Here is a 27,999-nt window from a genome sequence, read left to right as displayed (position 1 = left end):
TCTTTTAAAAAGTGTTTAGACAGTTACATGAGTAAGATGGCTATCGAGGGATATGGGCCAAGCATGGGAAATTGGGACTGGCTGAGTCATTTTTAAAAAAGGCGGCATGGACAAGTTGGGCCAAAGGGCTTGTTTCCACGCTGTAAACCTCTGACTCTATAGTTTATGTAGCATATGTAAATGTATGATTTTCAAATCACTTTAATGAGTGCGTGGGGTCCTTGGCTGCTTTTCTGAGGCAGCAGGAAGTGTAGACAGAATCAGTGGATGGGAGGCTGGTTTGCCTGATGGACTGGGCTTCATTCACGATCCTTCGTTTTTTGCAGTCTTGGACAGAGCAGGATCTATACCAAGCTGTAATGCAACCAGAAAGAATGCTTTCTATGGTGCATCTGCAAAAGTTGGTGAGAGTCATAGCGGATATGCCAAATTTCCTTAACCTCCTGAGAGAGTAAAGGCATTGGTGGACTTTCTTAACTCTGGCGTCGACATGCAAAGACCAAGACAGGCTATTGGTGGTCTGGACACCTAGAAACTTGAAGCTGTTGACCATTCCCACCTTGTCCCCATTGATGTTGACAGGGGCATGTCCTCCACTACGCTTCCTGAAGTCATTTTGTTGACATTGAGGGAGAGATTATTGTCCTTGCACCAGTTATCAGATTCTCTATCTCTTTCCTGTACTCTGTCTTCTCCGTGCAAGCTCAGCTTTACCCCGTTACATGACCATACCTGTCAATCATCCAATCAAACCCTCACTCTGCAAGAATACCAGGAACAGCAGAATAGCATTAGTTCGGATTAAAACCAACATTCTCGCAATTAGAAACAATTATGCTGCTGCAGTAACAACACAGGATGCCAGTTATAGACAGAATGGCTCCGGTAAATTGGAAGGGACTGCAATAAACATCCTGTACAGAAACAGGACTGAAATAATTTCTTAAAGACATAATATCATATCACAGCACTGTTTGCAGAATCAGAAAAGATTCTACAAAATATAATAAATCAAATACTATCTTTGAATTGAGAATACGTATTAAGTATGAACACCAAAAATAATCAAATGAAGATTGAAGCGGATATTGTCACATTGTTACAAGTAGATATGTTTGTCCATTTTAGACAAATGACGACAGAAGATCATAGGGCGGCACAGTGGTTGGCACTGCTGCCTCACAGCGCCAAGGACTCGGGTTCAATTCCGGCCTCGGGTCACTGTCTGTGCAGAGTTTACACATTTCCCCGTGTCTGCATGGGTTTCCTCCAGGTGCTCCAGTTTGCTTCCACAGTCCAAAGTTGTGCGGATTAGGTTGATTGGCCACGCTAAATTGACCCGAGTGTCAGGGGGATTAGCAGGGTAAGTATGTGGGGTTACGGGAACGGGGCCTGGGTGGGATTGTGGTCGGTGCAGACTCACTGGGCCGAATGGCCTCCTTCTGCACTGTAGGGATTCTAGAAGATGGCAGATGTGGTGTAGATGTTAGTAGAAAGATTGAGACAGCCAGAAGAAATTTCATGAAGATGAGGGATGTGTTAACAACAAGGACACTCAAGCTTGTAATAAGCGAAAAAAAACTCATAAGATGCTACGTTTCAACCATGTTCCTGTATGCCTCAGATATCGAGACAACAGGTGAAGACCTGTGGAAGAAACTAGAGGCCTTTGAAATGATGATGTTAAAATGAGTGCTAAAAATTCCATATACAATCCACAAGACAGATGAAGAGATGCTTGAATCAGCAACAGCATAAATAACTTCAAAAAGTGACATCCAGAAAAGAAAATGTCCGTATTTTGGCCATTTGATCAGAACTGAAAACCGACAGAGATCTCACCTAGAGGGCAAAGTGAAGGACAGCAGAAAGAGGGGTCGACCCAAGCATAGTTGGATGATGCAGGTCAGCAGTGGGAAAAGAACCTTAAACGTTCATCAATTGGCCCAATGGTAAAATATCAGCAGAGATAGACAGATAACAGGTATTGCAAGCCCCTGCTATCCCAATTGATTTTACGCTGCCTGTGTCTGCCAGTCTGCTCCCACGGGGCATTAAATTCCAACCCATGTAGCACCTACTGGCATCTAATTCTGCCCGTCACTTTTTTAGTGCATTTCACCATCTGACCAATATTCCTTTGGTCATTGGAATTAATTATTTTTCCTAACACATAATGAATTCGCATGAATGACTTTGCCTAATAAATTTCGACACCAATCTCACTAACCCTATCTCCAAGCTATTCACATAGTGTGACGACCACACCTCAAGAAACAATGCATTTCATTTCCAAGCACTGATAATCTGCCTTTCATTCTGATTTTGCAATTCTTCCCTTTTATCCATTTTTTACAATCCAAATTATTTCACATAAATCTGTAACTTCTCCATCAATCTTCTGTGTAGCACTTTGACAAAGGTTTTCTAAAGGTCCATGTCTACCACATTCACCAATCTAGCAGTACTCCAAATAATTTTTCCCGCTTCAGATGCTGATGAAATGGTGGCAATTATCGCAGTAGGGTTGCAATTCCAAAGTGACCAGCGATGCTTCAGTTGTACAGAACCCTCGTCAGATCCCATCTGGAGTACTGTTTCCATTTTGATCACCTAACCTATGGAAATATGTACTGGTCTTGGAAAGGGTATAGTGTGGGTCAGAAGAATCAAGAGAGCTCAAAAGGTTAAATAATGGCAAGTTGCATAAACATTACTTACTCCAATTGACAAGGTTGAGTGCTGCTCTAAAGGAGTAGTAGAAAATGAAGGACTTTGATAGGCTAGGGAAAGAAACAATTTCTTCTGGTGACAGAAGCTATAGAATACAATCTTAAAATCAGAGCCAGGCCACTTACGAGTAAAGTCATGATCTTTTTTCCTCCTACTCAAAGATGTTTCACCACCAGCATTTTGCTTAAAGTTGACAAAGTTTGAAATCCCAGTTACCCGCTCGGAGAATAAAGCCACAAGATTCCATGATTTTAAACAAACAAAACACTGTTATACAAAGTCAATGTTAAACAGTCTACAATATCTACCTTATACTCTAACATTCAAAGTTAACATGAAGTAAATATGAATTAACAGGCAAACTGTGATCGGATGTTACCTCACTGTATGCTAAATGGTGACCAAGACAGATCCCACAACTCCACCAGATATCAGTGACCACTAGGCGTCACAAAGTCTCACTAAAACTCTGCCTCCCTCGCAAGGGATTTCAATTCTTCACTTTCGAAGATCGAGCTCTCTGAACTTCTTCAAAAGACACTTTGATTTGGACTGCATCAAAAATTGCTCATCTCCTGCTAATTCATTCTCTCCTCCTGATACTGCATTCCACCGGATTTAGAAAGTTGCCTGCCTGTCTCTAATTACTGGCACAATTCCAACTCTTTTGCTCTGCTAACTTCATTAAGCTGGCACTGCCCCTGGATTTCTTCAAACTCCAGTCCCCTGGCTCCATTGAGCTATAATTGGCAGCCAGGGCGCCTTCTCAGCTCCACAGGACTTCCTGCCTGGAACCTACTAACAGTTCCCAAAGCTTCTCTGTGAGCTACAAACTACACAAATTCAAACTGCAACCAACCACCTCTCCCAGCAAGTACCCAGATAAATGAAACCAGGGGACCTTCTCAAGCTCCACCTATACCCATGACAATGTAACCTTTCAGGTTTCACTTTTCAACCAATTTCGCTCTTAACTCCCAAAACAAAACTTTGACTGCACTTCTTTGCAAGCAATGTAGACATTATAGCTGCAGTTCTCTAGCTAAAAACCCACCTGCTGTGTTATGGCTCCATCTCATATTTTGACTACCTTAAAGCCTGAATTATCATTTTCTTTCAGGTATTATGGCAATCTCTAAAAGCCCAGTATTTCAGTTACCTCACCTTCACAAAACTATCTTCCCAGAACTAAACATTACTTCTAAAATATTGACAGGAATCATGAACCAGATATTTGTCATAAAATGTAATGGAAATTTGGATCTTGTTCCCTTAGAAGGCTGTAAAAGCTGGGTCAATTGCCATTTCCTAGAATTAGAATGACAGATTTTTGCTAGGTAAAGGTTTCAGGAGATATGGAACAAAGGCAACTAAATAGAGCTGAGGTACAGATCAGCCATGATCTAACCGAATGGTGGCAAAGACCCGAGGTTGAACCGCCCATTCCTGTTGTTTGGTTCAAATGTTTTTAAGATTGCATTCAGAGATCCGGTCCGAGAAGATTTTCCCAGCATTATTTTTCCCTGGATTGGTCTGGATTTTTTTTCTCTTTTATGTATCTTCCAAGAAATTACAAAATTGCCAGTGGGTGGCACACCGAGGGTCATGGTGCTTTATCCTGTTCATTAAAGGAAGGAAGAAATAAAGATCTGAATTTATATAGCACCTTTCATGATCTCAGGATATGCCCAAGTGCTTTACAATCCAATAAATACCTTTGAATAGCCACTATTGAAAAGTAAGAAGTGGACAGCACAGTGGCACAGTGATTAGCATTGCTGCCTCACAGCGCAAAGGACACAGGTTCGATTCTTGGCTTGATTCACTGTGTGCGGAATCTGCACATTCTCCCTGTGTCTGCGTGAGTTTCCTCCAGGTGCTCTGGTTTCCTCCCACAGTCTGAAAGACGTGCTGGTTAGGTGCATTGGCCATGCTAAATTCTCCCTCAGTCCACCCAAACAGGCGGCGGAGTGCGGCAACAAGGAGATTTTCACAGTAACTCCATTGCAATGTTAATGTAAGCCTACTCGTGACTAATAAATAACAGTTCATTTCCACACAGCCAGCTCCCAAAGATAGCAAAGTGACAACGAGGAGATAATCTGTTGTGATCTCGAATGAAGGATAAATATTGGCTCGGACACCATGCATTGATGCTTGGCTCTTCATCAAAATAGTGCTATGGGATCTTTCACATCCACTCAGGTGGCAGATGTGGGCCTCAGTTTTACATCTTATCAGAAAAAAACCACCTCCAGTGGTGCGGCACTTAACTTGTGTCTGCCTTGGTTTATGTGCTGATGTCTCTGGGGTGGGACTAAAACCCACAACTTTGACTCAGAAGTGGAAATATTACCAACTGAACACAGCTGACAAGTATTTAGAGCTTGTAATCTCCCATCAGCTATATTTCCACTTGCTTTCTTATCTATTTTAGCCCGGCTTTTACTATTTCTAGTTTAATTTTCCCATACCATTGTGAATTAGCAACTGTGCCAAGGTATCTCTTTCAGGTGGTCTTGTGCCAATTTCCTAAATACAATTTGGGCTACTTTTCACTCAAGTAGCAATACACAACTTACACAGACACCAAGTTCAAATTGGCTTGCATTACATTTTATAAATGGCTTATAAAAGCACATTTTTAAGTTTTGGATTGAAGTATAAATTATATTCCAACTTCAATGGATTTTTTGAAAGCCCTACACAGAGCCTGTCCGGCTCTTTGTGGGGGTAATAAATTGATTGAAATTGTCTTGACAGTTTACTCAATGCAGAAGTTGCTGCTGGGAGCACTACCCCTGCCCAGGCAGAAAGGAGCTACATTGGGCAGTTAATGTTATTTCAGAAGTTTACAAAGACTCCATTTTCTACCAAATTCAGTGGAAAAGACCACAACTGGATGTTAACGCTACCAGACAAAAATATTAACTTGGATCATGCTCTGTAGACTAAGCAAAAAAGCTACATTCAGAAATGTGCATAAAAGGTACTTTGAAGCATCACCATTTCTGGTTTTCTAAGTGACTTGTTTGAAGCACATCACTGTTTACCTCCATGATTGGCTGGCGTGAGCTGCAAGATTGATTGTTGAGCTTGGCAAAATCATGTTCAATTATCATTCCGGTACAGAAGTTCAGATTTGAGAACTGGAACAGTTTCCTACAAGGCTTTACGGTCCTTTAGAACATAAGGAGGCAATAAAAAGGCCATTCATTCCATTGAACCTCCTCCTTATATCGTCTACCAGATCATTAATTCTACTTCAACATAGTTCATTTCATGAAAAAATACGCTGCTAAAATATTGCTTGAACTTAAAAATACCTGAATATTGATTTCTCTCTGCATCTCCAACACTCAGTCTTGATCTGCTAGCCTTGACGGGCAAGTCCTGCACTTCCTCCAGTTCAGAAAGAGAAAACCTATGTCTCATGGAGTAATTGACCACTTCACTCTTTACTTAGCTGAAAATCCTGTCCAACTTCTTTCTGAATGGGGTAACTGACTAAGTGTCAACTGCTTTTGCTTAGAGTTAGTTCCACACATCTGCTAATCTGCTGGTGGAAGAAAGATTTATTTTATTCATCTCTCATATTATGTGACATTAGTTAATTTAAAATTCCTCCTTCTTATTCTAAGAGTACCTTACATCAGCATAATTTGTTCTTCTCAGTGGTTTGAAAACCTGAATAGTGTTCGTGAGCAAATACAATGTTTACCTGAGATTGAACCCCTCCATTCCCATACACAGTACTGAAATGTTTGCTCTATTCCCTCTCCACAGGTGCAGTCAGACCTGTTGAGATTTTCCAGCATTTTCTGTTTTTGCCCTGAAATATTCTTGTTGAAATTTTCTTAACTTCTAATCGAATGCACTGTAACTTTTTAACAGAACATAAGATAGAGAAGAAATCGTTCATACAACTGATGCACCATCAATTGAGCAAAGACTAGTTTGTATGCAAGAACAAGTAGGATATTATCAGCAAAAGACTTGGAGCACACCCATGCCGATGAACTGGTCCAGACTGAGGCAGCGGGGTGGGGAGCAGTTGCCTTTATACCTTGGGGGGGGGGGGGGGGCGCAGGGATGTGTCCAGGCATGTCACATATACAGGTAATAAGCTGACAGTGGTTTACCACATTCACCCCCTGTTTAAAAAAAGAGTCCGGCGGGGGTGAGGTGGGTGGAACGATATTTACAGAATTACAAATTTAGTCTCTCTGGGGGCTTGATCTGCCGCTGTGATCGCCGTAGTGCCGGTTGTGGTGTCGGTTCAGGTGGCCGCGGTGTTGGTTCAGGCGCCAGGTCGTAGTTGCTCGAGTCATCTGTAGTCCCTTCAGATTGTCGGGTACGTGGTGGTGGCTCCTGGGGCTCAGGCGTGCTGTATACGGGGGCTAGGGGAGCATGCTGTGGCCCTGGTGCTGTATGGACAACATTGGGGGTGTGGGGTTGTGGGTCGTAGCGGTCCCTGGGGCACCTACGGGTGCCAGGTCTCGAATAGAGACCATGTCCTCCCGCCCATCAGGGTACGCCACATAGGCGTATTGGGGGTTGGCGTGGAGGAGTTGGACCCTTTCAACCAGGGGGTCCAACTTATGGGTCCTCACGTGCTTCCGGAGCAGGACAGGGCCTAGGGACGTCAGCCACGATGGTAGTGAGGTCCCCGAGGAGGACTTTCTGGGGAAAACAAACATTCTTTCATGAGGGGTAGCATTGCTAGCTGTGCAAAGGAATGATCTAATCGAGTGTAGTGCATCAGGGAGGACCTCTTGCCAGCGGGTAACTGGAAGACCTTTAGATCTCAGAGCTAGTAAAACGGCCTTCCAGACTGTCGCGTTCTCCCTCTCTACCTGTCCGTTCCCCCTGGGGTTTTGGCTGGTGGTCCTACTCGAGGCTATGCCTTTGGAGAGCAGGTACTGTCGCAGCTCATCACTCAAAGGAGGATCCCCGGTCGCTATGGATATAGCTAGGGAAACCGAACAGGGTGAAGAGGCTGTGCAAGGCCCTGACGACCGTGGCCGAGGTCATATCCGAGCAGGGAATAGCGAAGGGGAAACGTGAATATTCGTCAATGACGTTGAGGAAGTATATGTTGCGGTCAGAAGAGGGGAGGGGGCCTTTGAAGTCAACGCTTAGGCGTTCCAAAGGGCGGGTGGCTTTTATGAGGTGTGCTCTGTCTGGCCAATAGAAGTGCGGCTTGCACTCTGCGCAGACCTGGCAGTGTCTGGTTATAGACCTGACTTCCTCAATGGAGTAGGGCAGGTTACGGGCTTTAATGAAGTGAAAAAACCTGGTGACCCCCGGGTGGCAGAGGTCGTTGTGGAGAGTCTGCAATTGGTCTATTTGTGTGCTGGCACATATTCCCCGGGACAGGGCGTCTGGGGGCTCATTGAGCTTCCCGGGCCGGTATAAGATGTCGTAATTGTAGGTGGAGAGCTCAATTCTCCACCTCAATATTTTATTGTTTTTGATCTTGCCCCTCTGCGTGTTATTAAACATGAATGCAACTGACCGTTGGTCCGTGAGTAGGGTGAATCGTTTACCAGCTAAGTAGCGGCGCCAGTGCCGTACAGCTTCCACTATGGCTTGGGCCTCCTTTTCGACAGAGGAGTGTCGAATTTCAGGGCCTTGGAGGGTTCGTGAGAAGAAGGCCACGGGTCTGCCCGCCTGGTTAAGGGTGACGGCTAGGGCGAAGTCAGACGCATCGCTCTCCACCTGGAACGGGATGGATTCGTCTACAGCGTGCCTCTGCCGTCAGGGGAAAAGAGGTGGATTTGATGAGCGGATGAGCTTTATCCGCATAATTGGGGACCCACTGGACGTAATACGAGAAGAAGCCCAGGCATCTCCTCAGTGCTTTGAGGCTGGTGGGGAGGGGGAGTTCCAGGAGGGGACGCATGCGGTCGGGATCGGGACCGATGACCCCGTTTTCCACAACACAACCAAGGATGGCGAGGCGGTGTGTGCGGAATACACACTTCTCCTTATTATAGGTCAGATTTAGGAGTGTGGAGGAATTTGTGGAGGTTGGCGTCGTGGTCCTGCTGATCATGGCCGCAGATGGTGACATTATCCAGGTACGGGAAGGTGGCCCGCAGCCCGTTCTGGTCTACCATTCGGTCCATCTCACGCTGGAAAACCGAGACCCCGTTGGTGACGCCGAAGGAGACCCTAAGTAAGTGATAGAGGTGGTCATCCGCCTCGAAGGCAGTATGTTGGCAGTCCTCCGGGCGAATAGGGAGCTGGTGGTATGCAGATTTTAAGTCGATGGTGGAGAACACCCGACATTGCGCAATCTGATTAACCATGTCAGATATGCGGGAAAGGGGGTACGCGTTCAGCTGCGTGTATCGGTTAATGGTCTGACTGTAGTTAATGACCATGCGATGTTTCTCCCCAGTTTTAACAACTACTTGGGCTCTCCAGGGGCTGGTTCTGGCCTCAATGATCCCCTCCCCTAAGAGCCGTTGCACTTCGGACCTGATAAAAGCTCCATCTCCAGCACTGTACCGTCTGCTCTTGGTGGCGATGGGCTTGCAATCAGGGGTGAGATTTTCAAACAGTGAGGGAGGGGCGACTTTAAGGGTCGAGAGGCTGCAGGTGGTGCGCGGTGGGCGATCTAAGAACTGCTGATTGCAAACGGAGAGCGGGGGAGAAGGCCCATTATACTCCATGGTGACGTTCTTAAGGTGACTCAGGAAATCTAACCCCAGGAGTATGGCAGCGCAGAGTTGTGGCAGCACGAGGAGCCTGAAATATTTGTACACTGTGCCCCGTACAGTCAGGGTCGCCACGCAGTACCCGAGGACATCCACCAAGTGGGACTTTGAAGCCATGGAGATCACTTGCTTCACTGGCAGTACTGAAAGGGCGGAGCGACTCACTGTGTTACGGTGAATAAAGCTCTCCGTACTCCCACAGTCAAACAAACAGTTTGTAATGCGACCGTTTACCTCGATGTCCATCATGGACCTGGCGAGTTGGTGAGGCCTGGATTGGTCCAGCGTAATCGAAGCCACCGTTGGATTTTGCGAGTAGTCGCACGCGGCTGATGGTGTCCAAGATGGCGGCCCGCACGCGGCTGATGGCGTCCAAGATGGCGGCCCGCACGGCCCACACGCGGCTACCGGCACCCAAGATGGCAGCCTGCACGGCTCACACGCGGCTACCGGCACCCAAGATGGCGGCCCCCACGGGTCGCACGCGGTGCTTCTGGGCTTGGAGGTTGATTTTGCTCAGCATACCTTCACATAATGGCCGTTCTTTCCATACCTCAAGCAGATCGCATCCTTCACTGGGCAGCGTTGTCGGGGGTGCTTCCCCAGGCCGCAGAAGTAGCACTTCGGGCCTCCGGAGACTGCCGCAGCAGTCAGGTCATTGGTGGGACATGGCGTGGCGTAGGCCTGCAGCCCTCCCGAGTACAGAGGTGGCGGCAGCCGCGGTGTCCACGATGCGCCCCCGTGGTCAGGGGTGTCGGCCTCGAGATTACGGAAGGCCACCTCTAACGAGTCGGCAAGCGCCACAGTCTTTTGTAGGTCCAGCCCACCCTGTTCCAGCAGTCGCTGTCGGATATCGTTTGACCTGATACCCGTGACATTGGCATCTCTGATTAAGTCCTCAGTGTTTTGGGCGGCTGTTACGGCCTTGCAGTTGCAGGCCCTGCCAAGTGCTCGCAACGCACGCAAGAATTGATCACCCGATTCTCTTGGCTATTGTCTGCGAGTAGCCAGAAGATGTCTGGCGTAGATTTCATTAGACTGTTTGTTGTACTGGCCTTTTAAAAGTTCGATCGCATCCTTGCAAGTTTCAGCGTCTCTAATCATCGAGAATACTTGATCGCTTACCCAGGCGTGGAGCACGTGTAGCTTGTCGGTTTCGGTCCGGACGACGGAGGAGGAGGTGAGGAAAGTTTCGAAACAGCGCAGCCAGTGATCGAAGCTGTTCGGGGCTCCTACAGCTTGAGGGTCCAGTTCGGGTTTGTCAGGTTTTAATATCTGCTCCATCCCAAAACTGTTGCTAATAAAATTGATGCACCATCAATTGAGCAAAGACTAGTTTGTATGCAAGAACAAATAGGCTTTTATTAGCAAAAGACTTGGAGCACACCCATGCCGATGAACTGGTCCAGACTGAGGCAGGGGGGTGGGGGGCAGTTGCCTTTATACCTGGACCGGGGTGGGGGGGGGCGCGGGGAGAGTCTCGGGTAGGGCCGGCAGGGATGTATCCAGGCATGTCGCATATACAGGTAATAAGCTCAGTGGTTTACCACAACAACTCCATGAACTTGCCCTGCCATTCACCAAAATCATGACTGAACTTCTAGATCAGCTACTTTCCTGCCGATCTCCATATACCTTGATTCCCTAAAAGCAAAGAATCTCTCAATCTCAGTCTTGTATTATACCCCTCTGGGGTAGAGAATTCAGATTCAGAATCCTCTGAATGAAGAAATTTCGCATCAGAGTTAAATGGCCGTCCCCTTACCTAACCAAAGTGGATCATTTTGTAATTTCCCACATTATGCTACATCTGCCACCTTTTTGCCAATCCCTGAACCTGCAAATAATTCTCTGCATTCTCCTCACAGCTCAATTTCCTACCTAAGGCAGAATTTTACAAAATCTTTTCAAAGTGTTGGCCCCGACGAGCAAACTGGAAAGAATGCCATTGGCAAGAAAAGTGTACGTATATTCAGCCTCTTTTCCAAAAAATGTTTTCTCCTCATGTTTCACACTGTACTTGTGGTGGTCTACCTATGATTCGCTCACCCCCACCATGATTTAATGGCTGTTCACATTTAAATGCCTCCCCAGCACTTGTTCCAAGCCCAGTCGGGGGGATGGCTACCAGAAATACTGCATCACAATTCACAAAGGGAGCCCTCACCAAGCTTCTGGATGGTGTTGAGCAAAGACCAGAGACCCTCTACCTTTGATCAGGCAGACATCCTGCCAGCAAGGTTACCAACTTCACCTGGGAAGCTGTGGCCATGATAGTGAGCTCCAGCTGATTCGATAAGAGGATGGGGCTACAGTGCCGAAAGAAGATGAATGACCTTCTTCATGCAGCCAGGATAAGTCTACCTCCTCATGTCTCCCACTGCACCCATCACACCCTCATTGTGATTCCTCTCCCAGCCATCTCACCAGATCCCAACACTTGTCATGACGCTCTATATGGACTTCAGCAAGGCGTTCGATAAGGTCCCCCATGCAAGACTTCTTGAGAAAGTGAGAGGGCATGGGATCCAAGGGGCTGTTGCCTTGTGGATCCAGAACTGGCTTGCCTGCAGAAGGCAGAGAGTGGCTGTGGAGGGGTCTTTCTCTGCATGGAGGTCAGTGACCAGTGGAGTGAACATAGAACATAGAACATTACAGCGCAGAACAGGCCCTTCGGCCCACGATGTTGCACCGACCAGTTAAAAAAAAAACTGTGACCCTCCAACCTAAACCAATTTCTTTTCGTCCATGAACCTATCTACGGATCTCTTAAACGCCCCCAAACTAGGCGCATTTACTACTGATGCTGGCAGGGCATTCCAATCCCTCACCACCCTCTGGGTAAAGAACCTACCCCTGACATCGGTTCTATAACTACCCCCCCTCAATTTAAAGCCATGCCCCCTCGTGCTGGATTTCTCCATCAGAGGAAAAAGGCTATCACTATCCACCCTATCTAAACCTCTAATCATCTTATATGTTTCAATAAGATCCCCTCTTAGCCGCCGCCTTTCCAGCGAAAACAATCCCAAATCCCTCAGCCTCTCCTCATAGGATCTCCCCTCCATACCAGGCAACATCCTGGTAAACCTCCTCTGCACCCTCTCCAAAGCCTCCACATCCTTCCTGTAATGTGGGGACCAGAACTGCACACAGTACTCCAAGTGCGGCCGCACCAGAGTTGTGTACAGTTGCAACATAACGCTACGACTCCTAAATTCAATCCCCCTACCAATAAACGCCAAGACACCATATGCCTTCTTAACAACCTTATCTACTTGATTCCCAACTTTCAGGGATCTATGCACACATACACCTAGATCCCTCTGCTCCTCCACACTATTCAAAGTCCTCCCGTTAGCCCTATACTCAACACATCTGTTATTCCTACCAAAGTGAATTACCTCACACTTCTCCGCATTAAACTCCATCCGCCACCTCTCGGCCCAACTTTGCAACCTGTCTAAGTCTTCCTGCAGACTACGACACCCTTCCTCACTGTCTACCACACCACCGACTTTGGTGTCATCAGCAAATTTGCTAATCCACCCAACTATACCCTCATCCAGATCATTAATAAATATGATGAACAGGGATCTGTTCTGGGACCCTTGCTGTTTGTCATTTTCATAAATGACCTGGATGAGGAAGTGGAGGGATGGGTTGGTAAGTTTGCTGACGACACCAAGGTAGGTGGTGTTGTGGATAGTTTGGAGGGATGTCAGAAGTTGCAGCGAGACATAGATAGAATGCAAGACTGGGCGGAGAAGTGGCAGATGGACTTCAACCCGGATAAGTGTGTAGTGATCCATTTTGGCAGATCCAATGGGATGAAGCAGCAGTATAATATGAAGGGTACCATTCTTAGCAGTGTAGAGGATCAGAAGGACCTTGGGGTCCGGGTCCATAGGACTCTTAAATCGGCCTCGCAGGTGGAGGATGCGGTCAAGAAGGCGTACGGCGTACTAGCCTTCATTAATCGAGGGATTGAGTTTAGGAGTCGGGAGATAATGCTGCAGCTTTATAGGACCCTGGTTAGACCCCACTTGGAGTACTGCGCGCAGTTCTGGTCACCTCATTACAGGAAAGATGTTGAAGCCATTGAAAGGGTGCAGAGGAGATTTACAAGGATGTTGCCTGGATTGGGGGGCATGCCTTATGAGGATAGGTTGAGGGAGCTTGGTCTCTTCTCCCTGGAGAGACGAAGGATGAGAGGTGACCTGATAGAGGTTTACAAGATGTTGAGAGGTCTGGATAGGGTAGACTCTCAGAGGCTATTTCCAAGGGCTGAAATGGTTGCTACGAGAGGACACAGGTTTAAGGTGCTGGGGGGTAGGTACAGAGGAGATGTCAGGGGTAAGTTTTTCACTCAGAGGGTGGTGGGTGAGTGGAATCGGCTGACGTCGGTGGTGGTGGAGGCAAACTCGTTGGGGTCTTTTAAGAGACTTCTGGATGAGTACATGGGATTTAATGGGATTGAGGGCTATAGATAGGCCTAGAGGTAGGGATATGATCAGCGCAACTTGTGGGCCGAAGGGCCTGTTTGTGCTGTGGCTTTCTATGTTCTATCCACCCAAGTCCCCGGGACTTATTCTGCTCCTCATATCCCCGCTCCCACGCATGCCAGACTTCATCACCATCTGACTTGGCAGACTCTTGCCTCCACGCTCCTAATCTGTCTCATTGCAGGACAAACTCAAGCACAACCAGCATGAATGGGCTCAGCCTGCTAGAGTCATGCCTGAGCTGAAGACCCTAACCCCTTTTGAAGGAAGAGCCCTTGATCTGGCTGGCAAGGAGCAGGACTGCAGCTGTGCAGAGAACGAGGTAGGGGAAGGAGATATCACATCCTCAACACATCCAGCCATGGTGCAAAGCCTCACCTTCAGTTTGGTCCTGTGTTGCACTGATGCCACCTCACTTCACTTGCAGGTCAGTCAACCAACCTGGACCATTCTCACACCCTCTGGAGACCACAGACCCGAGGAGCTCCAAGCGAGACAGCACAGTGATGAGCATTGAAGAGGTGGTACAGCTGTCATCTGCACCCTCTACTAGCACAGGTACTCTATGAACCTTGGTAGGAAAAACTAGTGGGCAAGTTTCTGAGTCACTCACTGGTAAGCACCTCACAGCTAAAGATCCACAGCAGGTGGAAGATGGGAAGTCCAGGATCCAGCACTCGGAGGGATGACGGAACCCAGGACTCTGCCTAGTCCCAGGCCGATGACCTGTCCTTGGGTACGGTTATCCCAGAGCTGCTGAAGCTACAGAGGCAGAGTTGCCAGCATCAGGAAGGAATGACAGCATCCCTCCTCAGACAGCAAGGCCAACTCGAGGAGTCCGAACACCTTCTGAGGAGATGGTGCTGTCAGTCTGGTGCAACGAGGCCAAAACTGCGATGGTGGCATACGCACTGGTGACTGGCGCAGGATGTGCACTCTATGGCGAGAATGTCTGCACCATGGTTCAGTTCATGACCTCCATGCCAAAGGGCATGAGTTCCACAGTGCAGGGCTCATAGGCCCCTAATTGCAGATTCCAGCATTTTTTTCCCCACAATTGATGGCAGGCTATCTAGCCTAAAGTACCTCATTTATTCTCTTCTTTCATCCTTGGACAGCAGGGTTATATTTGCTACCTTCCAAATTGCAGGGACCATTCTAGAATCAGAGTAATTTTGATTCTTCTAAACTGTAGTGTATACTCACCTAGCCTGTCCAACCTTTCCTCAGAAAACACTCCAGGTACAAGAATGACTATCCCACTGACATTACTAATACGCCACCATCTCCCACTAAAGTAGTGCTATGGGATCTCTGACATCCATCTGAGCAGACAGATGGAACTTCAGTTTGACATCTCAATTGAAAGACTGTACCTCCAACACTGCAAGACTCCCTCTAGGCTGCACTGCCTTTCATGTTGCATACACCCAAGCCCTGAAGTGGGACTTGAACTCAGAACTCTGTGCTTCAGAGGCGAGTGCTACCAACAGAGCTACAGCTGACTCTCTTCATATGCTCTTTTGTAAACCGTAAACCAAAATAAACTAATAGAAACCTGCTCAAAGGAGCACTGTAACAAAAAACAAGACTTTCAAAGGAAACTTATCAAATTAATTTAGTGTTCGCGGGGTTGATAATGCACTCCAGCTGCTGCATGGGCCCAACTCTCTTTATCCAGTTTGCCTCCTTTGGAAATAGTGAAAGGATTCCCAGGCTGATTATCAGCCTATCAAACTGTGTTATGAAGGCCCCTTCCATGATCAACAAGTTCTAGTGTGGGACTCTAACCAGGAGCTGCTGGCACAGAAGAAGGACGTTACCAACTACATTGTAAGACCACCCTGACACCCTTTTAATTAAACAAATGATGAATGAATTAAACACAAATAAGAGGGAGTGACAGCCCTTGGTGGGGCCTGAATCTCATCAAGGCCTTCCATGCCCGTTGGGGACCGCAGGGACTTGGGTGCCTTATCGACCCCTTTAATCACTTTTCAGTTTAATGTTTTAAGTTTAATTGGTGATTTGTTTCTGTTTAGGGCAGCATCCCTTTAAGGGACTGCCCCTTTGATTTTGTCTCAGTTTCCTTAACTTAGTTTAATTGGTTGACTCCAAAGGAGTTTGGGCTTGACTCTCTCGCCATTTTTAGTACGGTCGACCTAAATGAAATAAGTGTATTTGGTGACCGCTTTTGTGTCTTTGAAGATGGCAGATTTGGCCAGTTCCTTGGCAGCATGAGGCAGACAGCAGTCCAGACCCCTCTGATCACTTCTGGTAGTGAATGAGCTGCAAGGCCTCAGGGGCAATGCACTCAAAAATGTTGACGATGAGAGAGTTTATGATACTCATGTCCTTGGATGAAATCCTGGTGGAAGGTTGGACCTGGTCAAATCCCAGTACACACAAATGCAATAGCTTTGCCTGCAAGACTTCCTCCGCTTCTTGATTTCTTGGTGACTTTAGTCGGCAGCTGCTTGAATGCCTTGCAGACACCCTCAGCTGCAGCTGCCACCTCAGGTATTCTGCTCCACTTCAACCCTTACTACGTAACCAAATAATGCCCATCACCTGTGTATCTTTAACAACAAAATCAAGCACCCATTAACATCCAAAAGATAATCGCAATGTTCACTAACTTTTAGCACAGCCCTTCTGGATATTAGAAATTACAGTTTAAGGTATTCAGAGAAGTTTGCTCGAAGGTTAAAAGGCCAATGGTGATGTTGTGAGCAGGGGTAGGAATCAGAGTGTAGAAAAAGCCCTTCGTCCCATCTCGTCTGCATCGACACACAGGAGGTACCTGACCTCCCACCGAATCTCATTTACCAGCTCTTGGCCCATAGCCTTGAATGCTATGATGTGCCAAGTGCTCACCCAGATACTTTTTAAAGGATGTGAGGCAACCCGCCTCAAACACTCTTCCAGGCAGCACATTCCAAACCGTCACCACTCTCTGGGTAAAATAGTTTTCCTTGCAACCCCCCCCAAACCTCCTGCACCTCACCTTGAAGCTACGTCCCCTTGTGACTGACCCTTCAACTAAGAGGAACAGCTGCTCCCTATCCACGCCCCTCAATCTTGTACACCTCAATCAGGTCGGTTGCCCTCAGTCTTCTCTGCTCCAATAAAAACAACCCAAGCCTATCCAACCTCTCTTCATAACTTAAATGCTCCATCCCAAGCAGCATCCTGGTGAATCTCCTCCGCACCCCCTCCAGTGGGATCACATCCTTCCTATAATATAGCAATCAGAACTGCATACAGTACTCTAGCTGTGGCCTCACCAAACTTCTATACAACTCTAACATGACTTCCCTGCTTTTGTAATCAACGCCTCAATTGATCAAGGCAAGTGTCCCAGATGCTTTTTTCCACGCACGCCAGACATACTCTCTTTCCCCCTTCTTCCGTCAGGAAAAAGATGCAAAAGTCTGGGGTCATATACCCACTGACTCAAGAACAGTTTCTTCCATCAGATTTTTGAATGGACCCTACCTTGCATTAAGTTGATCTTTCTCTACACCTTAGCTTTGACTGTGACACTACATTCCGCACTCTCTCCTTTCCTTCTCTACAAACGGTATGCCTTGTTTGTATAGCATGCAAGAAACAATACTCATCACTGTACAATACTTTTCACGTGACAACAATAAATCAAATGCTCTTCTGTCTTCAGAGCTCTGTAGACAAACATGCCAAGGTCCCTTTGTTCCACAGAACTGCCGAGTGTCACACTGTTCATTGAACATTTCCTTGTCAAATTACTCCTTCCAAAGTGTATTAATTCACACTTTTCAGGGTTAAATTCCATCTGCCACTTATCTGCCAATTTGACTATTCCACCTATATCTTTTTGGAGCCCAAGGCACTCCGCCTCACTGTTAACCACCTGTCCAATCTTTGCATCATCCGTAAACTTACTAATCCTATCCCTATGTAGTCATCTATGTTGTTTATATAAATGACAAATAATAGGGAATGCAACACAGATGCCTGTGGTACGCACTGGACACTGGTTTCCAGTCACTAAAGCAGCCTTCTGACATTACCCTCCGTCTCCTACAACTGAGCCAATTTTGAATCCACTTTATCAAATTACCCTGTGTCCCATGTGCATTTGCTTTCTTTATAAGTCTCCCACGTGGGACCTTGTCAAGGACTTCGTAGAAATCCACATAAACTACATCAACTGGACCACCTTCATCTACTTGCCTGGTCACCTCAAAAAATTCAATCAAATTTGTTAGTCATGACCTTTCTCTGACAAAGCCATGCTGACTACCCCTAATCAAGCAAAGGGCGGTACAGTGGCACAGTGGTTAGCACTGTTGCCTCACAGTGCCAGGGACCCGGATTCAATATCAGCTTCGATCACTGTCTGTGTGGAGTTTGCACATTCTCCATGTCTATATGGGTTTCCATCAGGTGCTCTGTTTCCTCCCACAGCCCAAATACATGCAGGTTAGTTGGATTGACCATGCTAAGTTGTCCCATGGTGTCAGGTGGAATAGCAGGGGTTACGGGGATAGGGCGTGGGTGGGATTGTTGTCAGTGCACGGTCAATGGGCTGAATGGCCTCCTCCTGCACTGTAGGGATTCTATGATTCTAAGCCTTCCCTCTCCAAGTGGAGGTAGATGCTCTTCTTCAGAGAGAGTGAAGAGAGGAAAAGTGGAGGAAGATTTTAGTTTGAGAAGTTGATTGTGATTGGATTTTTGTGACATGCCTCATCACACTGTGGTCATGCCTAGCCTTTAGCCGATTTAATTTTATTCAAAGAACAAAGAACAGTACAGCACAGGAAACAGGCCCTTCGGCCCTCCAAGCCTGTGCCGCTCCTTGGTCCAACTAGACCAATCGTTTGTATCCCTCCATTCCCAGGCTGCTCATGTGACTATCCAGGTAAGTCTTAAACGATGTCAGCGTGCCTGCCTCCACCACCCTACTTGGCAGCGCATTCCAGGCCCCCACCACCCTCTGTGTAAAAAATAAATCCCTCTAATATCTGAGTTATACTTCGCCCCTCTCACCTTGAGCCCGTGACCCCTCGTGAACGTCACTTCTGATCTGGGAAAAAGCTTCCCACCGTTCACCCTATCTATCCCCTTCATAATCTTGTACACCTCTATTAGATCTCCCCTCATTCACCGTCTTTCCAGGGAGAACACCCCCAGTTTACCCAATCTCTCCTCATAGCTAAGACCCTCCACACCAGGCAACATCCTGGTAAACCTTCTCTGCACTCTCTCTAACGCCTCCACGTCCTTCTGGTAGTGCGGCGACCAGAACTGGACGCAGTACTCCAAATGTGGCCTAACCAGCATTCTATACAGCTGCATCATCAGACTCCAGCTTTTATACTCTATACCCCGTCCTATAAAGGCAAGCATACCATATGCCTTCTTCACCACCTTCTCCACCTGTGTTGCCACCTTCAAGGATTTGTGGACTTGCACACCTAGGTCCCTCTGTGTTTCTATACTCCTGATGACTCTGCCATTGATTGTATAACTCCTCCCTACATTATTTCTTCCAAAATGCATCACTTTGCATTTATCCGGATTAAACTCCATCTGCCACCTCTCCGCCCAATTTTCCAGCCTATCTATATCCTGCTGTATTGCCCGACAATGCTCTTCGCTCTCCGCAAGTCCAGCACAGGGATTCAATGACAGGACACAGATAAAATCCCAATTAAACTGTTTTCTGTTAAATAAGTGTCCAATACCCATGGCTCAAACAGGAACTGCCACTAAATAACCAGGATACAAAAAGATAATGACACCAACTGCAAGGAATCACTTTAGGTAACCTTGTGCTTACTCCTGTTGAAATTTCACAGACATAGGAGCAGATGCAGGCCATTCGGCCCATTGGGTCTGTTCTGCCATTCAATGAGATCGTGACTGATCTGTTATGATCTGCCTCACAGCGCCAGGGACCTGGCTGGATTCCAGCCTTGGGTGACTGTGTGTGTGGAGTTTGCACGTTCTCCCCTTGTCTGCGTGGGTTTCCTCTAGGTGCTCCAGTTTCCTCCTACCGTCTAAAGATGTGCCGGTTAGGTGGATTAGTCATGCTAAATTGCCGCATTGTATCCCAGAATGTGTAGGCTAGGAGATTAGCAGGATAAATACTTGGGGTTAAGGGGATTGGACTATCAGAGAGTCAGTGCGGACTCAATTGATCAAATGCTTCCTTCTGCACTGTAGGGATTCTATCATACGTAACTTCACATTTTTTCCCCTTATATTCCATCTGCCAAGTTTTTGCCCATTCACTTAACTTGTCGACATTCCTCTGTAGACTCTTTTGTCATCCTCACCACTTGCCTTCCCACCTATTTTGTGTTATCCGCAAACTTGGCAATAGTACATTCATTTACTTCATCCAAGTCATGAATAAATATTGTAAATAAATCTGGCCCCAGCACTGATCCCTGTGCCACTCCACGAGTTACAGGTTGCTATCCTGAAAATGCCCCTCTTATCCCAACTCTGTCTTCTATCACTTAGCCAATCCTCTATCCATGCTAATATACCACCCCCAACACCCTGGGCACTAATCTTATTTAGTAGCCTTTTGTGCAGTACCTTATTGAACTTTCTCACGAGATCACTGAACAATATTTGAGACAAAAAGGATCTTTTTTCTGGAGCTACAACACTTGATACCTTTTATTTCTATATTTGTACATTGGATTTTGCACAGGGCTTGAGCAATACATTTTGCTGAGCAGCTATTTTAATCACATTTTTAAAATTAACTTGTGGCAGTTTTATATTGCATATGCATGAACTTGTAATGACTTGCTGGCTGATATCATTTTCAGAAGAGCTCCAAACCTGCAGTCAGAAATACATCTGAGCTGACGTTTTGGCTTATGCCAATACTGGAGACAAAGGGCAAAAAAAAACATATAAAAATGGATGTTAGTGAATGCTGCCATGTATTTTGAAGGCAACAAAATCAAACATTCTCAGAATCTGCACTATTATGTTGTGCCAGATTTTTCTCAGCTGCTACCAAGTAACCTCGACAACCCGATGCAATGTGACCTGAGGCAATGGAAATGGTTTTATTATACATGTCAACTGCAACCATCTTCAAAGATAGGTTAGAAGGAAAGAGAAAAAGACAAATTTATATAAATGAGTGGCCAGAAGTCTCACTTGCCCTTTATTTCAAAAACCAGAATACCACAAATTAGATTTATTATTTTACATAATTTAATGATAGTGTTATGCAGGACACATTGTGCTGGTGCATCATATTTTTGGCATTGCACTAATGTGAAACAGGAGTAGTTTTAGCAGCAGTTGGATTGCTGCACTGCAACACTTTGCCATTTTTATCCTACTTGGGACCATTTGGAAGCAAACATATTGATTATGCTGCACATACCTGCAAAAACTCTGAATAACAACTTCATAAATGTTTTAAATTTGAAGTCCATAAGGACTCAGATGATCCACAGAAAGGTTTCGCATGCAACACAGCCAAACATTCCATCTGATGTATTCCAGCATTAGAAATTTCACCAACAGTGGCCACATATAGAATTCCTCCCAGGAGCTTGGAAATCAGCACCTTAACTTTGAATTGTTAGTTCACGCCATTCCAAAATATCATCAATATCGGGTTGACTGAAAAAATATAACTGCACCATATTTTGTTATAATGCTGTCTCAAGTTTTTTTTCCATTCTTACTTCTTGCTTCCTGCCTACTGTCCAAAACAATCAGATGTCAGATTCAGTGTCAAAAACGTATGGATATCCCACCCTCAATGCAAGACAAAACTCAGGAAGTAATTGTACTTCTTAAATCATGTAAAAACGTAGCTCACAGAACAGAATAGAACTAAAACGTTTGAGCAAATAGTTCACACAGCAGACGCTTATTCTTTAGCGCTTGAACAGTTTGATAGCTTTAACCCTAGAATAAAAGTATAATTTCAGAAACGTGCCAAATCATCAAGGATTAAAACTGAGATTTATGAAGCTCTTCCCAATATAAATAGGATTCTGACAGTGTTGATAAAATCCGTCACTTCAGGACCTCGGTGATTCCCATTCCTCCATGCATTATTAGGTGTTACCCATTATCCAAGAGTAAAGTAAAAATCATTCTGGAATTTTTCATTCAAAGTTCCAATTATAGGGATCGCAAAGCTACATTTCCCTCTCAAGTCAGAGGCTGACCAAATAATAAATAAAAACAGGAAATTCGAGAAATACTCAGCAGGTTAGGGAGTATCTGTGGAGAGTTAACATTTCAGATCGATGTTCTTTCATCAGAACTGGAAATGTTAAAGGTGTTACAGGTTTTAAACAAGAACAGATATGGGGAAAGTTGGGGTTGGAATAGGGAAGAAAAAAACCAAAGTAAAGGTCTGATAAAAGGTGGAAGGCGAGAGAGGTTAATTGACAAAAAGGACGATGGCTTGAGGCAAAAGGGGATGGTAATAGGTCAGGTAAATCAACCAAAGATGGTTCTAGGAGAGGTGTATATTCTAAAAGCAGAATCATTGCCTTCAGCTGCCGTCCAAAAAGAAAACAAAAAAGGGGGCACAGGTTTTGATCTGAAATTATCGAACTCAATGTTTAGTCTAGATGGCTACAATGTGCCGAGTTGAAAAATGAGGTGTTGTTCCTTGAGTTTACTTTGAGCACCACTGGAACAGTGTAGAGGCTTAGGACAGAGATGCCAATTGGGAATATAGTACAGAACTATAGTGACAGACATCCAAAAGCTCAGGACTATGTCTGTGGACTGAGCAGGCTGTTCAGTGAACCAGTCATCCAATCTGCAGCGGGTACGGCGTAACAAGAAGGAAATACAGTTAATTCAACTGAAAATACAAGGAAATTTTCAAATAAAATTCAGCTGGAAGGAATGTTTGGGGCCTTGGATAGTGACAAGGGAAGAGATAAAGGGCAGGTGCTGTATCAAATGTTATTTCTTGCATTCCTATTCTCTCACTTTGCCAGTTATTTTCCCCTACATCCTTGGGAACGCAGCAATTGGTAAAACAATGGACATGGATGGAGAAGAATTTCTCAACATGTATTCAAAGACAAACCAATCGTTTTCAAAATGTTTCCGTTCATTGGGATGACATGAATTAACAACCTTTCGTTATAGTACATATTCAATGTTCAAATTCAGATTCTAGACTTCTCTATATTACAAATATTCCTTGTGACGATATGCATTACTTAATCAGAATGAGACTTTAATGTCCTATTTCACCCAACGAGCCTACAAATAGAGATGATGAGGAGGCTTAGGACATTTTCTATGTCATGTAAAAGGCTTTTTAAGTGCACAGACTTTATACATAGCAAACACATGTGAAAAACATTAAAAGTTTAGAAATGTGACTGGGCTTGGATCAGATTTTATATTTCTGGTCTTGTTTGTTAATAAATACCTGCAACAATACAATTTAAGCAAAAGGGTTATTTAGAAAACATGTTCGGATGTGCAACATGTCCTCACCTTCAGATGGGGCTGTGATAGCAGCTTCGCCAGTTCTCTAATCTCACTGTTCACTGGTGTGTTGTGCAGATCCTCGGTGAGCTATGAAATACAATGAAATAATAGAGAAAAACTTCAGCGAAATATTGTTTGCACTCTTGCATTTGCGACATGAGAATTTATCTATTCAAAGCTATTACTTTCGAGGGTGTTCAAACAAAGGCCAGCATGAAGAATAACAGACCATTAATCACCACTTTTTTTTTCTAGCCCTCAGCGGACCAACTTTGGCAGGACCCTTCAGCTTACTTTAGTTCAGCTAATCACATGTGGCAAACCCACAGCAAGATTATGCTCTGATTTATTACTTGGAAGGGTGAATCCAAGTACCCACTGCATAGAAAAATTCTTTGCAAACAAAACATGGATCTTACAGAAGCAGAATCAATCCCTGGCATTTACATTGCAATCCATCTTCAGTACAGTGATGAAAGCTGCACCATTACTCGAAGACTGTGCTGCTGTTATGTTTGACATTAGGGTGCTCCCACCTCCATCCAATTCACGTTGACCAAACACTAAAAAAGTTAAGTGCGCACACAGTAACTGCCTGTATTCCATCTGTACTGATTATAAATCTTCAAACAAAAAACTCAATTTGTCTTGTGAATTTGGTTATTAACAGAGAACTCTCAACAAATTGCCACACAGTTAACACAAATGAACTGGGGTCCCATGACTGCACAATCTGAAATTGTATTATTTAATTGATGTGCCTGTGATTCCTTCAAGAACAGGTACATGATCATCTTGGAGCAATATGATGTCAACGGACTCAAGTCGAACTCTAACATAAGAACTAGGAGCAATTAACTTTTCATTAACAATTAACCTCTGTTATGTGCAGAAATTAAGGGTAAGGATAAAAAGGTAGAGGCATTCATTATTTGAGCACAAATAAAGAGATACTAATTGACACTGGGTGACGAGTAGGGTGTGGATCCAATCACTTGTAATGTTTCACTTTGTGAATTAACCTAAACTGAGCAAAGAATGACTTCTGGTCTCGTCCTTCACCAAATGGCTGTGTTATGAAGGGGAGGGGGGGGTTGATTTCCTCACCGAGAACGAACACTGAACCACTCAAAGAGAAGTACCTCGCTTTGTAAACTATTGAAGTGTGAGAGAGGAGGTAATATCTGCGCTTCAGCAACTTTTAGTGGTTAAAACAAAATAACTATCTGAGACACACTCTGTAAAAGCAACAAGTTAACACTTTATTTATCTAACTAACAGTGAACAGGTTAACTAAACTATTAATAACCCAAATAAAACACCATTCTAATGGAATGCTGTTTGGATAATGACAATTTCCACTTATTAACAAAAAAAAAAAAAATTTTTAGTCACTCTCAAATTTCAACTAGGTTTTTCATCTTCCAGAATCTTCTGTCTTTTCTGATTTCTTCTGACTTCACGATCAAGATGAGGCTTTCTTTTAAGACATTAATGTGGCTGTTACACTGGCAGAGACAGTTGCTGCTCTCTCTCAAGCTGTGGCAGAGGCTGGCTGACAGAGGCAGTTGCTATCTGGCTCTCTGGAGCTGAGACTGGCTATTATACCCCGATGACATAGCAAAATCCCCACAATAGGATTGGTTTACAGGTTACCAAAACATCAAATTCAAATCCAATAGGCTGCTGATATTCAAATGCCTATTTAAATTGATTGGTTAAAATTCAAAAACAACCTGTTGTCTTGGCAGCACCACTGCCTAGGCTCACAATACAATGTTTCAGTCTGTGTACTGCATGCACTTGCAACTCTTCAGTACAGAGAAAAAAAAACCTTTTTCAACAGAACCATGAAATGCTTTCTTCTCTTAGCATTTTACAATTTTTTAAAATAATTTTGCAAACCGAACATCCCAGCATTCTACTCAACTTCGCAACAGTTGTTAGAAGTTTAATACTGTCAACTTCAGGTTAAGCACATATGCAGTATTACGTTTTCTCCAATTAACTAATTTCCATCCCACATTAGCCAGCACATTGCCCACATCGCTTCTTCTCCTGTCCTGTGACCACCTTAGAAATATCCCAATATTTAATCCTTATTTGCTCATTTTCCTCACCTACTTGCTGCACATATTGCATATCAATTCCAACTTACGCCCTGAAACAAACTTTAAGACATCTCTTGCAGAAACATCACTCACTCCATACTTCACGCCCAAATACAATGGATTCATTTGTGTCCTCGTTATATCCAAGCCTGTCCAGTTCTCTACTCAGTGCAACCCTCCAACCACAGCTCCACTGTACACAACATCTCCATTTACTGCCAATGCATGAAATTTTAAATCTCATCCACATTCCAAGTGGGGGAAAAAAGCAGCAGCTGACTAAGGGCCCGACCAGGGCGGCAGTGCCGCCCAGGGCACCCCGATGAGGCGGCGGTGGCGCCCGGGTCACCCCGACGAGGCGACGGTGGCGGCGCCTGGGTCACCCCGACGGGGCGGCGGTGCCCAGGTCACCCCGACGGGGCGATGGTGGCAGCGCCCGGGTTACCCCGACGGGGCGGTGGCGGCGCCTGGGTCACCCCGACGGGGCGGCGGTGCCCAGGTCACCCCGACGGGGCGGCGGTGGCAGCGCCCGGGTCACCCCGACGGGGCGGTGGCGCCCTGCTTCAGGCAGTCTCAAACTACTTAGCAGAGTTAAATCTGTTAAATTTCACTCCTGACCTGTACAGCAATTTATTAACAGCTTCAAGCTGAAAGCACTCTAAGACTCATAGTGGATGGGTGTTGAAAGGTTCCATGATGAAGACTTTTCCAAGCTTTGTGTGGACGGGAAGAGCTAGAATAGCCTTGCGTCATTCCCTTGTCAAAGACATGTGCAAATGATGCAATGATGTGGCAAAGCTGTAAAGCACATCAAAAAACACACTTGTAAACAAATGACCAACAGTTTTCTATTAAAAGTGTTCCTTTAAACCACTTTACCACTCAAAACTTACAAGTGTTAAGTCTCTCAGAGATAGATAAGAATAATAAAACATTTATGAATTTGTCCAAAGATCAGGAGTTGTAAGATGGGATTTAGTTTCATAATGCATTAAAAAGCTGAAGTATTAGGGAAAAAATCAAAACGTGGTCAATGCATTAAGTATTGTTTATTTTTTGGATGAAATAATTTGGTTCAGATTACACACATCTGTCATTCAAGCATTTCAACAGAATGATCAACACAACCACTATACACATATTACTTTGTATCTGAGCCTGAACCCAGCTATTCTTTCCTCCTCACCAGGAGGGGTGGAGTTCCTATATCATTTGCAGAAGTATCCGCAGATGAATGAATGTTGAAGAAAACTGTGAAACATAGCTATAATACACATGAACATTTTTAAGAGAAATGAACCAGCATTGCACACAGACAGACTGAGGACACAGTTTTACTGTTGAGACACAGGATATACTGTATTACATTAGTGGAGAGATTAACTCAAATTAGATCATCAATCCTCATCTCCTGATCTGTTTATATTACCACCGTACATTCAATTTTGGCAAACAGCATTTTTATTCAAGCCAATAAAAACCAATCTCATGGCAGGAAAGTGGTGCGTGTGTTGTCACCATTACCAACTAATTTATACCACGAAAATAATGGAATGGGTGTATTATTTCACACAAAAATGTGAAATAAATCTGTTTCCTTCTATCTCTCATTCCCTCATTCTTTCCATCTTACTCAGGTTTGTCCTCCATTCATTCCGTCTCATAGATCTGCTATTGCCAACTCTATCTGTGTTTATGACTTTTTTTTCTTCTGTCTCCTGTCTCACTGTTACGCCCCGTATTTCTGTTGCTGAATGCTTGGCATTCTATGCCTTTCACACACTTTCTCTCTTTCTCAATGGACTGGATTTTAAGGTCAGTAATAAACGAATGGAGACAGCCGTTCGTTACACTCGCACGTAGACTTTTTATGGGCTTTGGACCAGACGTTCCTGTCAGCTACTGAACAAAAAAATGCAGCACCCAGTCCAGAGAATCTGGGACCTTTCTGAACAGGACACATGACTATGATTTTCCATTACTAATTGAATTGAAAAATTATTGATTTAGAACGCAGAGTCTGAACCAAGAAACGTCAGTTAAAATAATTAATTCAATGTCTAATCAGATACGGAAAGTGAAATGAAAAGAAAAAAAATTGGATTATAAGACAGTGAAAAAACAAGAGGCAAAGAAAAAGTAAAATATTTATTTTGGTTTTTTAAAAAATCTCCAACCAAAATTAAAATCTAGAACTAGGAGCCACTGTTTAAAAATAAGGGGCTGTCTATCTGAGACAGATGTTTTCTATTCTTTGGCTCCCTTGTTAGTCAAGAATCCATCTACCTCTATCTTCAAAATATTAATTGACCCTCCCTCCACCACGTGCCAGGAAAGAGTGTTTCAAAGACTCATGACTCAGAAAAAAATTCTCATCATCCATCTGAAATGAAAGACCCCTCACTTTCAAATGATGTGCCCTAGTTCTCG

At 44.8% G+C, this 27,999-nt stretch overlaps 1 protein-coding gene across 5 annotated transcripts in view; it reads right to left on the bottom strand.

Moving 5' to 3' along the window:
* The window catches only part of mpp7a (MAGUK p55 scaffold protein 7a), a 449,393-nt gene that overhangs the window by 182,005 nt on the left and 239,389 nt on the right, over window positions 1–27,999 (bottom strand). For all 5 annotated transcript variants that reach the window (XM_078233768.1, XM_078233807.1, XM_078233798.1 and 2 more), the window contains one exon: window positions 23,465–23,545. In XM_078233768.1, coding sequence (XP_078089894.1) covers window positions 23,465–23,545 — 81 coding nt within the window. The remainder of the gene's footprint in view (window positions 1–23,464; window positions 23,546–27,999) is intronic.

This window comes from Mustelus asterias, chromosome 2 (genome assembly GCF_964213995.1).
Source record: "Mustelus asterias chromosome 2, sMusAst1.hap1.1, whole genome shotgun sequence".
In the NCBI taxonomy this organism is placed as follows: domain Eukaryota; kingdom Metazoa; phylum Chordata; class Chondrichthyes; order Carcharhiniformes; family Triakidae; genus Mustelus; species Mustelus asterias.
This window is presented reverse-complemented; position numbering and strand designations above follow the sequence as displayed.